We start from the raw sequence: 13,796 nt of genomic DNA, 5'->3' as shown, positions 1-13,796 counted from the left end.
AGACACAGCTTTTTAAATAGGTTTTACAAATAAATAATAAAGACTCGTAAAGTGATCAGGGAGGAACGTATTTCTGAATACAATTTAATTTGTAGTTTTAAAAAAGAAAAAAAGGTGTTGATGCCTATAGTTCAATTTGCAATTAAGAAGACTTAAAAATGAAATCCGAATTGGGTATTTTAAGAATATTATGGCATTAGGCAGTATACGTAGTGTCTTTTCTTGGGGCAGTACCATTTCTCTTGTGGAGAAATGTGCTTTTATTTTCAGAAAAATGCTTGGAAAATATTCTTTTTTTCTTTCTTGGCAATCTTATGTGAAATAAGGCAAATTCTAGGGACAGCTGCTGGAGAAATTTACTTCCCTTTTTTTTAATGATATTTATTAAAAGTTGTGCTTGGTCCTCAGTGGCTACAGCATGCCGACGTTTGAAGGTAGGGGGATTGAAAACTGAGGTGAGGGAAGAAGATACTGGAATGGAGACTGGAATGGCCACACTGCAACATTTTGTTGCAGACTCTACTTGTCTCTATAAAGCCTATTATTATTATTATTATTATTAAGTGGTACCTCGGGTTTAGAACTTAATTCGTTCCGAAGGTCCGTTCTTAACCTGAAACTGTTCTTAACCTGAGGTACCACTTTAGCTAATGGGGCCTCCCACTGCCGCCGTGCAATTACTGTTCTCATTGTTTAACAGCTCTCACTGACACAAAGTTCTTCCTAGAGTTTAGTCAGAATCCAGAATCTCCTTTCTTGAAATTTGAATCCATTGATTCAGGTCCTACCCTCTGGAGCAGCAGAAAATATGTGTATTCTGCACATGCCTAGGCACATACTCCTCTCCTGTTGATTGGCATGAAGTTTGGGATGGTGACGGTAGTAGGTCCCTTGTTGCTGTGTTTAATCTGGCAAGTGGGGTGCAGTCTAAATGGATCGAGGGACCTATATACAGTGGTATCTCAGGTTAAGAACTTAATTCGTGCTGGAGGTCCGTTCTTAACCTGAAACTGTTCTAAACCTGTGGTACCAATTTAGCTAATGGGGCCTCCCGCTGCCGCCGCACGATTTCTGTTCTCATCCTGAAGCAAAGTTCTTAACCCGAGGTACTATTTCTGGGTTAGCAGAGTCTGTAACCTGAAGCGCCTGTAACCCGAGGTACCACTGTATACCTATGCACGTGACCCAGAGCTTCCTCTTTTGGTGTGTGCATCAGAACACCCGCCCACCTCTCTCTACTTTTAGGGCTTTGCGCTTGACCTTGCTATGCTGTCGTGTGTCGTCTGTCATCGGGACAGGGGCACGGCAGGAATTTCCCCCACTTGGCTGATTGGCTGTTGCCATTTAGGTTTCGCCTGCCATGTAGCAATTCATCACAACTTGTAAGGTTGTGGATAAGCAGTGGTTCAGGTGATAGGATTAGGAGAACAGTTTCACCATCCCTATGTGAAGGGTATTCCATTAAAGGAATCCAGGGACTCAACTTGGTTTGGTCAACCCCTGGGAGGGGGTTGTGCCCATGCCTGAGTCCAGGGGAGCATCTGGGGAGTGAACAGAGTCTGTTCCCGGGCTTTTCACCTGCCTCGGGTGTTCACCCTTGGCTGACCTATGCTGGTGCCCTGGGTCAGCGCTACCTGCAAGGGTGCAGGGAACTAGTCAAACCAGAGCCTATGCAACCACTCACTTTCTGTAATCAATAAAGTTGTGGTCTAAATTCTGCCAAAAACCAAAACTAAAATTTGAGTCAAATGTGTGTTTATTTAGAGGGGAGGTCTCTGGGTCTGAACACGCAAAAAGGTCCTCCTTTCGTTCCAGCAGTGGAAGTTTTAATCTGAAACCTTAGGCTCAGAAACTGCTCACGTTAATGAAATTTCCCATCGCAAAACGCGCCTAGAACAATGGGGTGAGTTTCGAACGCTGATCCCATGTGAACGGATGTTATTCACTCCTATGGGAGAGAATACTATGTTGAGTTGAGACTCCTCAGTGTTCAAAGCGGCCCTGGAGGTCATTTGATGCAATAATGCTGGATCTCCAATGCAGGGAGCAACTATAGCATCCCTGATGCATCCTCTGCTTAAATACCTCCAGGAGATGTATTAGGACTTGACTTCTGTTCCTGATGTTGGGTGGCTTGGTTTTCCCTGGGAGGAATCCACCGAACACTCAAGACAGATACGACAACTTCTCCAAGTCATCACAATGTACAACTTCTCCTTGGCTGCAGACGTACCACCCATTACGATAACAGGAAATAGCTTCTTTTGCAGATGAAAGAGAATTATTATTATTATTATTACTTTTCCACTCTCAATATGCATCGGATGACAGGCACTTCGAGAGCAAACTGTAATACCTGAATCCCAAACTCCGCAGAAGCCCTGCTCCCAGATTGCTTTGCTGAAGCCTGCGAGCGTTCAGACTCAAGTCCTTTGTAATCAGGACGCAGATGGCTTCTATGGGCCATTTCTGTGCAGTGCTGGGAAGCCAGGACGCATGGAGTGAGTTACTTCAATTACATAATGGTTTTGACAATTGTACCTAGAGAACCCATCATTAAGGGAAGCTTGTGTGTTCAACAAAGGGGAGGGGGCAGGAACAGAAATCAATTCAGCATGCGACCGGGAGACTGAAAATTTCCCTTCTGATCCACAAAGAAAACTTGGGTGTGTAAGTAAAAGAAACGCGTTCAAAGCTGCAGGTGGCTGTCAGTGAAACAAACTCCCATGTAGATTTGAGGTTGTAGCATCAATGTGATTTTTGTTTTGTTTTGTTACGGCACCAAGCGAGGCAGAAACCGAGGATAAAGAAGTATGGGAGCCAAATTTGATTACCGCAAGCATTCGGTCTGACTCACGAGCTTGAAAAACTGGGGAACAGGCAAATGTACAGAAGTTAATGAAGCCTTCAGCCTACCCACATCGTGTTCTTACCATTTGTGCAACACAAGACAAAGCCATACTACAGACGGGAGCACCTGTCAAGTCTCACACCACCAATGCCAGATTTTCTGCATGGCTTCAGCAAAACAAAAAAAGAGGGATGTTTTCAACTAGAGCTGAAAGTTCAAAGATCCAGCAAACAGAAGTTTCTGGACCTAAGCCTCATCCTGGATGGCCAGCTTCTGTTCATTAGGCAGCTATGCCTTTTCTGAGGTATTAAGACCAGTGTGTGCCCGATAAATCTTCCAGCTGGACTACTGTAAAGCACTACACGAGGGGCTGCCCTTGGAGGCTGTTTGGAACCTGCAACCTGCTCAGCATGCAACAATTTCAGTGTTACATCTAGGGAGCATGTAGAACTTATTTTCCTTGAGCTCCCCTTGTTGCCAATTTGTTTTGGGGCTGAATTTGAGTTGCCTGGATTTTACAATTGAAGCATTGTACTGTCTGGGCCCAGAATACCTAAGGGAGACAATTTGCCACATACTCCTTCCCACACCTAAAATCTGCAACTGAGGATATTTGGGCATTGTAGGCGCCAACTAGAAGAAAATATTTTCCCCCTCTCTGCACTTCTGCGGAGTGTACTACCCTTCCCTTCTCCCCCACCCACTAGCCTCTTTCTCCTCACCCAAATGCAATAAGTTTTGGGTTGCTCAGCCACCCCACTCCAAACCCGGCCGCTGGCCTCTCCTACTGGCCGGCTGGCCTGCTTCTCCCCAGCTGCCCCAGCTCAGATGTGTTCAGAAATGGTGCCAAAAGCTGGGAAGCAAGCTGGGGAAAGAGGGTGGCGATCAGCTGGGGGACGGTGGCAAGAGGTGGGTGCCCAAGGGAGGAGCCAACTTGCAGAAAATATATAGGTAAAGGGACCCCTGACCATCAAGTCCTGACCCCTGACCGACTCTGGGGTTGCGGTGCTCATCTCTCCTTATTGGCCAATGGAGCCAGTGTACAGCTTCCGGGTCATGTGGCCAACATGACTAAGCCGCTTCTGGCGAACCAAAGCAGCGCACGGAAACGCTGTTTACCTTCCCGCCGGAGTGGTACCTATTTATCTACTTGCACTGGTGTGCTTTCGGCTTCTAGGTAGGCAGGAGCTGGGACCAAACGGCAAGAGCTCACCCCGTCGCGGGGATTTGAACCGCCGACCTTCTGATCGGCAAGCCCTAGGCTCTGTGGTTTAACCCACAGCACCACCCACTATGGGGGATGACTAAAAATGTCATTGGGGATGCCAAAAGAACCAGGGCCCCATAGAGTTGGTGCCTGTGTGTGGCATACCTTTGTGTGTGCGTGTTGCCCCCAACTCCAGCTAGTGAATTCACTTTTCGCTACAGCATTTTTTTTTCTTTTGGTACCGCAGAATTCTGTTAGGGTTGCCACATTTTGAAGAGCAAAAAAGAGGACACGTTGGCCGACTTCTGCTTTTAAGTATGGATAGCTATGACGACTCTACCCATGAAAAAGAGGACATATCCTGGTGAAAAAAGGTTATACGGCAACCCTATACAGTGGTACCTCGGGTTGCATATGCTTCAGGTTACATACGCTTCAGGTTACAGACTCCGCTAACCCAGAAATAGTACCTCGGGTTAAGAACTTTGCTTCAGGATGAGAACAGAAATTGTGCAGTGGTGGCCCAGCAGCAGCAGGGGCCCCATTAGCTAAAGTGGTGCTTCAGGATAACATTTTCAGGTTAAGAACAGACCTCCAGAACGAATTACCGTATTTTTCGCTCTATAAGACGCTCCAGACCACGGGACGCACCTAGTTTTTGGAGGAGGAAAACAAGGAAAAAAATATTCTGAATCTCAGAAGCCAGAACAGCAAGAGGGATCACTGCGCGGCGAAAACAGCAATCCCTCTTGCTGTTCTGGCTTCTGGGATAGCTGCGCAGCCTGCATTCGCTCCATAAGACGCACACAAATTTCCCCTTACTTTTTAGGAGGGAAAAAGTGAGTCTTATAGAGCAAATAATACGGTAAGTTCTTAACCCGAGGTACCACTGTATATGGCTAATAAGGAGACTCCTTATTTCAGTGTGGCTTAACTCCCGAATAAGCCTCTGCAGGATTATAACCTTAGGTGAGTGTTCTCTTTTGAAGCAGTAGTTTCTAATGTCATGTGCTTCCAATTTGCCTCTTCTCTTATCTTGCCATTTGATTTTATTGCACTTTTAACTGTTTGTCTCCGTGTGCAGACGCACGTGCCCTTTCAGCGAATTCCATTCGGAAAGCGGGTTGTAAATAATCTAAATAAATAAACGAAAATTAAACAAAACAAAAAAAGGAGAACGGGACCTCTAGCTCGCGCAATGTTTACCTAGCTTGGGTGAGGTCATACATGTAATACGTTTGCCTACGCTCGGATATTGTTCAGAACGCTTGCTTCTCTTTCTGCATCCGCAAGGGGTCGTCTTTTGCAGAGCGAAGCTGCTCTGTCCTGCAACCGTTGTGCAGGATTCATATACAATGTCGGAAGCCAAGGAGGGGGGCGAAAGACGGATGTACACAACTGGAGAGGCTCGGGGAATTTGGGGAGGCGGGGTGCATTATTTATTTTACCCTCAGCAGCCCCAGGGTAAACCTCTTCCGCAGGCACTTGTCCGTTTAAGGACGAAGAAGCTGCAGCTTCCCTCTTTCTCCCGTACTACGCAATCCCAGGTCAACGCATACTTGCAACAAAGCCTGAGACAAAGCCCAGGCAATTATCGTGTTCCACCCCACCCCACCCACCACCTCTCCCTCTCCCTGCTTCCTTCTGCAAAATTCCTCGCCTGAACGGAAGCTTTGCAAAATAAAATAAAAATTTTGTGCAAAAAATTAAAATAAAATACATTGGGGGGGTGGAAAAGGGCAGGATGACACCGGGAAGGAGGCGGGCGCTTGTCACGCACGGCGTTTATCTTCAATGAGGAGCTGCTCCCTGCGAGGTTTGCTCCCGAGTAAACTTGCACCTAGATCCACCAGGTCGGTTGGCATTGCCAACTGGTGGTGGGGGGGGGAGAGAGAGAAAGAGAGACGCCTCCTCTCCTTTGCAAAGTGCGCGACCCACCCACGATCAGGCGGCGGAGCAAAACCCAGCGGGAGTGCGCGTCGGCGGCTTTGCATTTCTTTTGCAAGCGCCTCTCCTGCCGCCGCTTTGCAAAGAGAAGAAAAGAAGAAGCAGAGGGGATTTTGGCGCCAAATGCCTGGCACCTCCCCTGCTTTTATGGAAATCAGGGGGGTGGGGTTAAGGCTGGATCTCTCCCTCTCTCTTCCACACCCCCCCCCCTTTCCCTCCCCGGGTGTGTCAGGATTTTTTTTTTTTGGGGGTAGTTAATAACATACAAGAGCTTCAAAGCCCACTCAGTGACAGTCATCTGTCTGCAAGCAAGGGTGGATGCGGAGGCTTAAGCCCGGCTGGAGGGTGGGGGGGTCGACCGGGCTTGCTGGTGCTCTGGAAAGTGCAAGGACATCCTCGGGCTTAACTCGCGCGCCCCCCACCCCCAGTCCTCTCTCCCTCGCCCCCCACGCACCCACCCATTTTCCGTGCAGCAGCCACCGCCATCCAGCAGGTAAGATGTGCCCGGGTGCGCGCGCGCAAAAAGACCCACTTGGGAGAGAGAGAAAAAAAGAAGAGAATAAAATCTGTCTTAACCGATGCAGCCCAAGCCTCAATTTGGAGAGGTGGGGTGCCGTTGGGTGTGTTGTGGTGTTTTGTTTTGTTTTGGTTTTTTGTTTGGAAGGATAGATACCTAGTGTCTCCTGATGGCTGGCGCGTTGTCTATGCGTGGTTGTTGTTGTTTGTTGTTTCCCCCATTCATCGCAAGCCAACCATGCTGCGGTTTATTTTTATTTATTTCCGCCGCCTCCCCCCCCCCCCGCCCTCCCACCGCGCGCTTAAAACTGTTGATGTGGCTGCGCGAGGAGCTTGCGCGCGTCTGCGTTTTTGTGCCCTTTGCTGCGTTCCGCGCGAGGAAATTTAGCAAGCCTTGGGTGGAGGTGAAATAATAATAATAATAAATAGTGGCGATCTCTCGTGTACAATTGTGGGAGCGATCGGGGGGCGGGGCAGGCGAGAGCAGCAGCTGGGATGGCTTCGTATCCGCGGTGTGGGTTGCTTTGGCGAGCTCCGGTCGGGAAAGCTTTTCCGTTCCGAGCAGTTATTATTGCTATTGATCCCGGGCTTCATTACAGAAAGGGGAAAAAAGAAAACCTCCCCCGCTTTCCTCTCCTCCCTCCCCTGCTTTCCTTTAATATCCCGGTGCCCGCGACGTCCATGCAGCGTGGACGGGGTTTTTGTTTTGTTTTTGCTTTGGTGGAAACCTATTGCAGACTTTTACATGTCTGGACTGGCGCGATCCTGCTTTTTGCGCGCAGAATGGAGAGGTGCGCTTCGGTGCGTGTGTTGTCCGTTTTAAAATATGCCTGCAAAATCGTGGATGCCTGGGTTGGAACTTGTAGTGTTTTTCTGTTTAATTTTTTTCGCAATTTACAACGCAGTATATATATATTTCCCCCTTCCTCCCCAACCAGCCTGCCTGCCCACAATCAGTGTGGCGCAAAAACTTCCTGTCGCCTATATTGAGAGGCTGTGTTGGTGTGTGTGAATGAATTTCATTCTGTTGCATAATGCTGCTGCTGCTGCTTTGGGAGACTTCCTAGTTCGCCTTCCTACTCCCCTCTCTGCGTGTGGGTTTCTGGAAGCGCGCTTGGGAGTGAACGGAATGGCAATTTGCAAAGTAGCGCCGAGCGCGCCTCTCCCCTCCATTCCCCCCCCCCCCCAACATCCGTCGTCCTCCTTTTCCCTCTCTCTGCGTAGCCTGCAGATGACAAAAGAGGGCAGAAACTTCCTCTTACTTTGCTCGAATATCCAGAGGGTGGGTGGGTTCTCCCCCCCCCCACGGTGTCTGCCGCTGGATGAATTTCTCTCTGCATCTGTGAACATTTCCTCCCCTCCCCGGATTGAAGGGGGTGCGCCCCAAGGAGCAGACTTGAGACACAGCAGCATGCAGGAGTTGAAGACAAGTCCTTGTACATTCATATAGCCCTGTTCAGATTTTCCTGCTGTTTCTCTACAGAAGGTAGAATAAACCCGGGAACTGTTGCTGTATGTGGGTGGAGAGCTTTTGTTTCTGTGGGACTGTATCACAGGATAGGTGTGTGTTTCTGATTTTTTTTTTAAAGTCTAATTTGTTTTTGTTTTTCCCCCTCCCACTTCTCTCCTGCTTAGTTTGTGATCCTGCCTGGAAAGGCGATTGGGGGGGTGCATCTCCTTTCACACCAAGTGGGGGAAAAAACAAAACACAAGATTTCTTCTCGGAAGGAAAGTACGCAGAGATGCCAGGGATGGTCAGTAAAAACCCAGATCTTGAATTCGACTCCTTGCAGCCTTGCTTCTACCCGGACGAAGATGATTTTTATTTGTGCGGTCCTGACTCTGCTCCCCCGGGGGAGGACATCTGGAAAAAGTTCGAGCTACTGCCTACACCTCCCTTGTCTCCCAGCCCGGCAGGTCTGCAAGAAAACCCCCCCGGGGGAGCCCCCGTTTCGAGTTGGGGCGGGGCGGGGACTCTAGGGGGGTTCCGAACCGCCGACCCTCTGGACTGGGCTTCGGAATTGCTGCTCTTGCCCCCGGAAGCGGACCTGTGGGGCGGCGGCGATGGAGGGGACTCCTTCGAGACCGGCTTGGGGGAGAACAGCAACCTGAACGCCATCATCATCCAGGACTGCATGTGGAGCGGCTTTTCCGCCAGCGAGAAGCTGGAGAGGGCAGCGGCCAACGAGAAGCCGCAGAGCAAAGGAGGAACAGCTGTCGCGCCGGCCACAGCTGGGTCTACAGCCCTCTCTGCTGCCGCCGCTGCTGCTGCCCCCACCGCCACCAGCTCTGCGAACAATGGCAGCAGCAGCAGCAGCCAGGCGCAGCTGAACAACTCTGTATCGGAGTGCGTGGATCCAGCCGTGGTGTTCCCCTTCCCTATGAACAAGAGGGAGCCGGTTGCTCCTGCTGCAGCGGCTGGGATCCGGGGGAACCTTGGCGGCGGCGGCAGCGAGGCGGTTCCAGGGGTGGCGGCTCCTGCTCCGCACAGCGGCTGCCACCCAAGCGCAGCCAGTGACAGCCGGACCGGCAGCAGCTCTGGCGATGACACGCTCAGCGATTCCGGTAAATAGCCACATGCTTTCCCGCTCCATTGGGAGGGGGGGGTGTTTCGACTTGCAACGCTCTTCCCCCTACCCCTCACAGCAAGCCAGCACAGTAGCACAGCTGCCTTGCTTCAGTTGTGCCACCAGCCAGAGTGGCGACAGCTATGCCTGGATAGCTCAGTTGGTTAGAGCAGGGTGCTTGATAACTCCCGGGGTTGCAGGTTCGATCCCCGTATAGGACAGCTGCATTGCAGGGGGTTGGACTTAAAGGTCCTCAGGATTATGATTCTGTGAATCGATAGGAAGCTGGGTGGGTGATCACCAGTGGTTGGGTGGCTGATCACCAATGCTGTTGAATGATCCCAGTGCATCTCCATTAGGCTGGTGCATTTGGACAGAGCTGCCTCTTTACCTAGAGAACAAGGAAATGATCTCTTCTGGTTGTTTTGTTTTGTCTCCCAGGCTGTAACCTTTTCCTTCCTGCATCCAAATCATAGCTAAGGCTTACCCCTCCCCCCCCTTTACACACCAAACCAAAGTATGCAAATCTGTATATTCCTATAGGTCATGTCTCAGGAATAGTAAGACTGAGTGGAAGTTACTCACAGAATTCTAGAGCTGGAAGGAACCTTGTGGTTCTTCCCTGCAATGCAGGAATATGCAGCAGGATTGAACCTGCAACCTTGGCGTATTATCAGTACAGCACTCTTAACCAATTGAGCTATGCCCAAGGTGGCTTGATCTCGAGGTGAACCTTCTGCTACAAAGCAATAAGGTGGAAAGAGAGGTTTACAGCAGAGGTGGGAGGGGGAGACACAGAGGCCATTTGACTCCTGTGGAATTGAGGGAGGGGTAATGAATGCTGCTGATATTTATGCCCAGGAGCTCTGCAAAGACAGGATACATAGGGCTACTGCGTTTGTTTCATAGGGAGAAAATGCTTGTAGAATGTAGTCTGCTTGCATTATTATTATTTTTTTAAAAAAGATTAATAAGTAATAATCTAGACTGGCTTTCCAAACTGGTAGGTGAGTTTAATTGCTTGCCTGCTAGAAACATTACAAAGCATGACCAGTAGGTGGCAGGGTACATGCCTCTCTCAGATCATTATTCTTATCAAAAAAGTTTCCCTTGGGGACTCCCGTTCCAGACAGTTGTATGGGTTCCTCCTACCTTACACACAAACTTTGCAGTGCTGATGATGGATGGATGGAAGAAATTCATTTTAAAAAATAAATCTGCAACATATTTATGCTAAACATCACTGCAGTTCTGCAGCTGGTTCCATTTCTGCTGCCATATATACTATATACAAGTTTTGCATGCAACAGCGTATTGTGAAAACACAAGAGCGATTTGCTCTTTTGTGCTGGGCATGGATTGTTTATTTTGCACGAGGCATCAAAAATTCATGCTTTCCCTCATCGTCCAGCAATTTAGCAGGTGTTTTAGCAGGGCGGAAATACAAAATGCTGAGCTACAAGTTAAGTGAAACATTTGCACTCCTGGTGGGAGAGAGGGATGGTAATAAACACAGCTTCCCATATGTAAATGAGAGTATCCCTATGACCAGAATCATAAAGTTGACGAACAGCCTCCTGTTTCAAAACACTCGCTGCTCCCTTCATGTCTGCATCTTGACAGCTTTGAGTGAAGGAGCATTTCCTCCCAACAGCTGTCTTCCTGGCAGTAAACCAAAACTTTGGCTACCAACTGGAAGAGCTCTGCATTCCCTGTTAGAACAAATCCAGCTATTGTTTGGTTTCCCAGTCCCTTTTCAGTCAAGCAAGATGTGTGTGTGTGTACATTTAATGTGCATTGTGTGCCTGCTTGTATTGTCCGTGCAATTTAGAGCACAGACTGGTAGCTTAAAATGCAAATTAGGGTATTTCGTTTCCAGATTTATTTTCATCCTCCTATGATTATTTGGGTTGCAAATTTATTTGCTTTCCTGCACAGCTTGAAATCCAGTGCTTTGTGCTATTTCATGTGGATCTAGAGCTACATCTTGGTTACAAGACCTGCAGAACTATATAGCATAGCATGTAGCCTCCAAGGCACATGTATACAAAGTCCTTTCTCTTTTACCTTTAAATGCTGTTTCCCTGCCTCCACTGCCTCTTTTGCGTTGCTTAAATATTTATACATGGGCATTTGCCTTGGGAATTGCTTTCATTTCGCACACATATATGCTAATTAATGCTAAATACTTGAGAGCCTTCTGGTGTGCTTTCCTGAGATGATAACATCTCCCTGTTTCTTCTCTCTCTCCCTGATGTGTTAAAAGATGAAGATGACGAAGAGGAGGAGGACGACGAGGAAATCGACGTGGTCACCGTGGAAAAGAGGCGGTCCTCATCCTACAAGGCCGTGACCACCCTCACGGTTGCGACGCGCCCCAGAAGCGCCACCTCTTTTGCCTCCGTGAGAACTCAGCCAAACGAAGTCCTTCTAAAGCGCTGTGCCCCTATTCACCAGCAGCATAACTACGCCGCGCCTTCGCCTTACATCGAAAGCGAGGAGGTGCCGCCCCAGAAAAAGCTAAAAACTGAAGCGCCCCGTCCCGTCAAAGCCATGACCCAACCCAAGGCCAAGAGCTGCAGTCCCCGAAGCTCCGATTCGGAAGACAGCGAGCGCCGGCGTAACCACAACATCTTGGAGCGCCAGCGGCGCAACGACCTGAGGTCGAGTTTCCTCACGCTTAGGGACCATGTGCCGGAACTGGTGAAAAACGAGAAGGCGGCAAAAGTCGTCATCTTGAAAAAAGCCACCGAGTACGTTCATTCGCTACACGCCGAGGAGCACAAGTTGTTGCTAGAAAAGGAAAAACTGCAAGTCAGACAACAGCAGCTGATAAAAAAATTGGAGCACATGCAGACTTGCTAAAAGAAAAAAGAGATATTAAAAAAATAAATAACAGCGTTGTTTTTTTGTTTCGTTTTTTAAAATTGTCTGATCTGGACAGCCACTGCCACTTTGCACATTTTTGATTCCTTAAAGAGAGTTATGTTTTTTGACGTTAAGAATGTTGGTTTTACTTTTCAATCCAGTCTCCGAATTGGAAGAGACTGCCAAACCGTGACGGGGATGCCTTTTGTATTTCCTCTTAGAACTGTATATGTTCTTTATCAATGTTGTGAGCCTTTGGATCTGCTTATGACATCCAGTTCAGTTTGGAAATATTCATTCCTTTTTAAATGGTGCTTATGTTCTACCAGGTGTTATGGGGCAAAACCATTTTGTACCCTGGGGGGGGGAGGGCGGGGAGAGAGTGGGGAACAAGCCACACCTCTGTAAATAAAATACACACCCACACTTGCCTTTTGTACATGTCTTGGGTTATGAGAGGTGACTTTTTGCTACCAATATTAGACTGGAAGTTCATACCTAAGTACTGTAATACCTCAATGTTTGAGGAGCATGTTTTTGTATGCAAATATATTGTTAATCTCTGTTATGTACTGTACTAATTCTTACACTGCCTGTATACTTTAGTATGACGCTGATACATAACTAAATTTGATACTTATATTTTCGTATGAAAATGGTTGTGGAAAGTTTTGAGTAGATATTACTTTATCACTTTTTTGAACTAAGAAAACTTTTGTAAAGAAAATTTACTATATATGCCTTTTTTTCCTAGCCTGTTTCTTCCAGTTAATGTATTTGTTAATGTTTGTTGCATAGAACTGGGTAATTGCAAAGTTCTGTGTTTAATTTCTTCCAACGATGTACATTTAGTGCTGCATCTTTATAGCACTTTGAAATACCTCATGTTTATGAAAATAAATAGCAGTTAAATGATGTGTTATACTTGCTGCTTTTTATAGACATTTCTCTACGTTATTTCCGTCCCTTTCATTGATAGGAAATAATGCCTGCAAAAAATGTAATACAACTTAGTATTGCCTGTAATAAATTGCTTGCTGAGCAAACTTGAGTTAGAATTCAATGCTTCCCAACCTTGAGTCTCCGTCTGTTTTTGGACTACAATTCCCATCATCCCTGACCTTGTTAGCTAGGGATGATGGGAGCTGTAGTCCAAAAACAGATGGTGACTCAAGTTTGAGAAACAGAGTTAGATTTTGGACCAGGCCCGGTATATGAGGTTGGATCAGGCATGGGGTAATGAGTTCAATGTAGATTTTCATCAGGTGATCTTTAGAATTAAAAATCAACAGGAACTGTGTTTATCTGAATCATATTTTGCCTATGACCATTCTCAGATTAGCCAATAGGGATTTTGGACCTTGACTTCCTGCATTTAGGATTGCTATTCTGGTCAGCCTGTTTAGTACCAATTCTGATTCCGGAATGTGCATTTGAATATAGCAAAAGAAATTACAATAGCTATCCCATTGACTTTGGTAGGGATTACTCCTAAGGAAGCCCGCACATGGTGGCAGTCTGTTTACTTGGGAGCATGGCATGGGCATAGCCAAGGTGGGGCAGCTGCCCCCCCATCAAGTAAAACAATAGAAATACAGTCTTACCTTGGATCCTGAACTCTGCAAACCTGGAAGTGAGTGTTCCGGTTTGCCGATGTTCTTTGGAACCCAAACATCCGACAGGGCTTCTGATTGGTTGCAGGAGCTTTCTGAAGCCAATTGGAAGCTGCACTTTGGTTTCCCAGTGTTTTGGAAGTCGAAAGGACTTCCGCAACGGATTCTGTTCAACTTCCGACTGACCAATCATGCTGATTCTGCCCCTCCCTTAACAAAAGTCCTGC

General features: G+C 47.6%; 1 protein-coding gene across 4 annotated transcripts; it reads left to right on the top strand.

Moving 5' to 3' along the window:
- The first annotated feature begins 5,887 nt into the window (after positions 1 to 5,887).
- On the top strand, positions 5,888 to 12,873 carry MYCN (MYCN proto-oncogene, bHLH transcription factor). Of its 4 annotated transcripts, none has more exons than XM_082218310.1 (3): positions 5,888 to 6,498; positions 8,157 to 9,086; positions 11,355 to 12,873. In XM_082218310.1, exons 1-3 carry the CDS (start codon positions 6,324 to 6,326, stop codon positions 11,951 to 11,953), a joined length of 1,704 nt encoding a protein of 567 aa, XP_082074436.1. In that variant the 5' UTR covers positions 5,888 to 6,323; the 3' UTR covers positions 11,954 to 12,873. The 4 variants fall into 4 exon arrangements, with proteins under 4 accessions (XP_082074436.1, XP_082074439.1, XP_082074438.1 ...); XM_082218313.1 differs by lacking the exon at positions 5,888 to 6,498 and adding an exon at positions 6,902 to 6,925; XM_082218312.1 differs by lacking the exon at positions 5,888 to 6,498 and adding an exon at positions 6,980 to 7,322.
- Positions 12,874 to 13,796: the final 923 nt, after the last annotated feature.

Source organism: Podarcis vaucheri (genome assembly GCF_965113315.1).
Source record: "Podarcis vaucheri genome assembly, chromosome: 3".
NCBI classification, from domain to species: domain Eukaryota; kingdom Metazoa; phylum Chordata; class Lepidosauria; order Squamata; family Lacertidae; genus Podarcis; species Podarcis vaucheri.
This window is presented reverse-complemented; position numbering and strand designations above follow the sequence as displayed.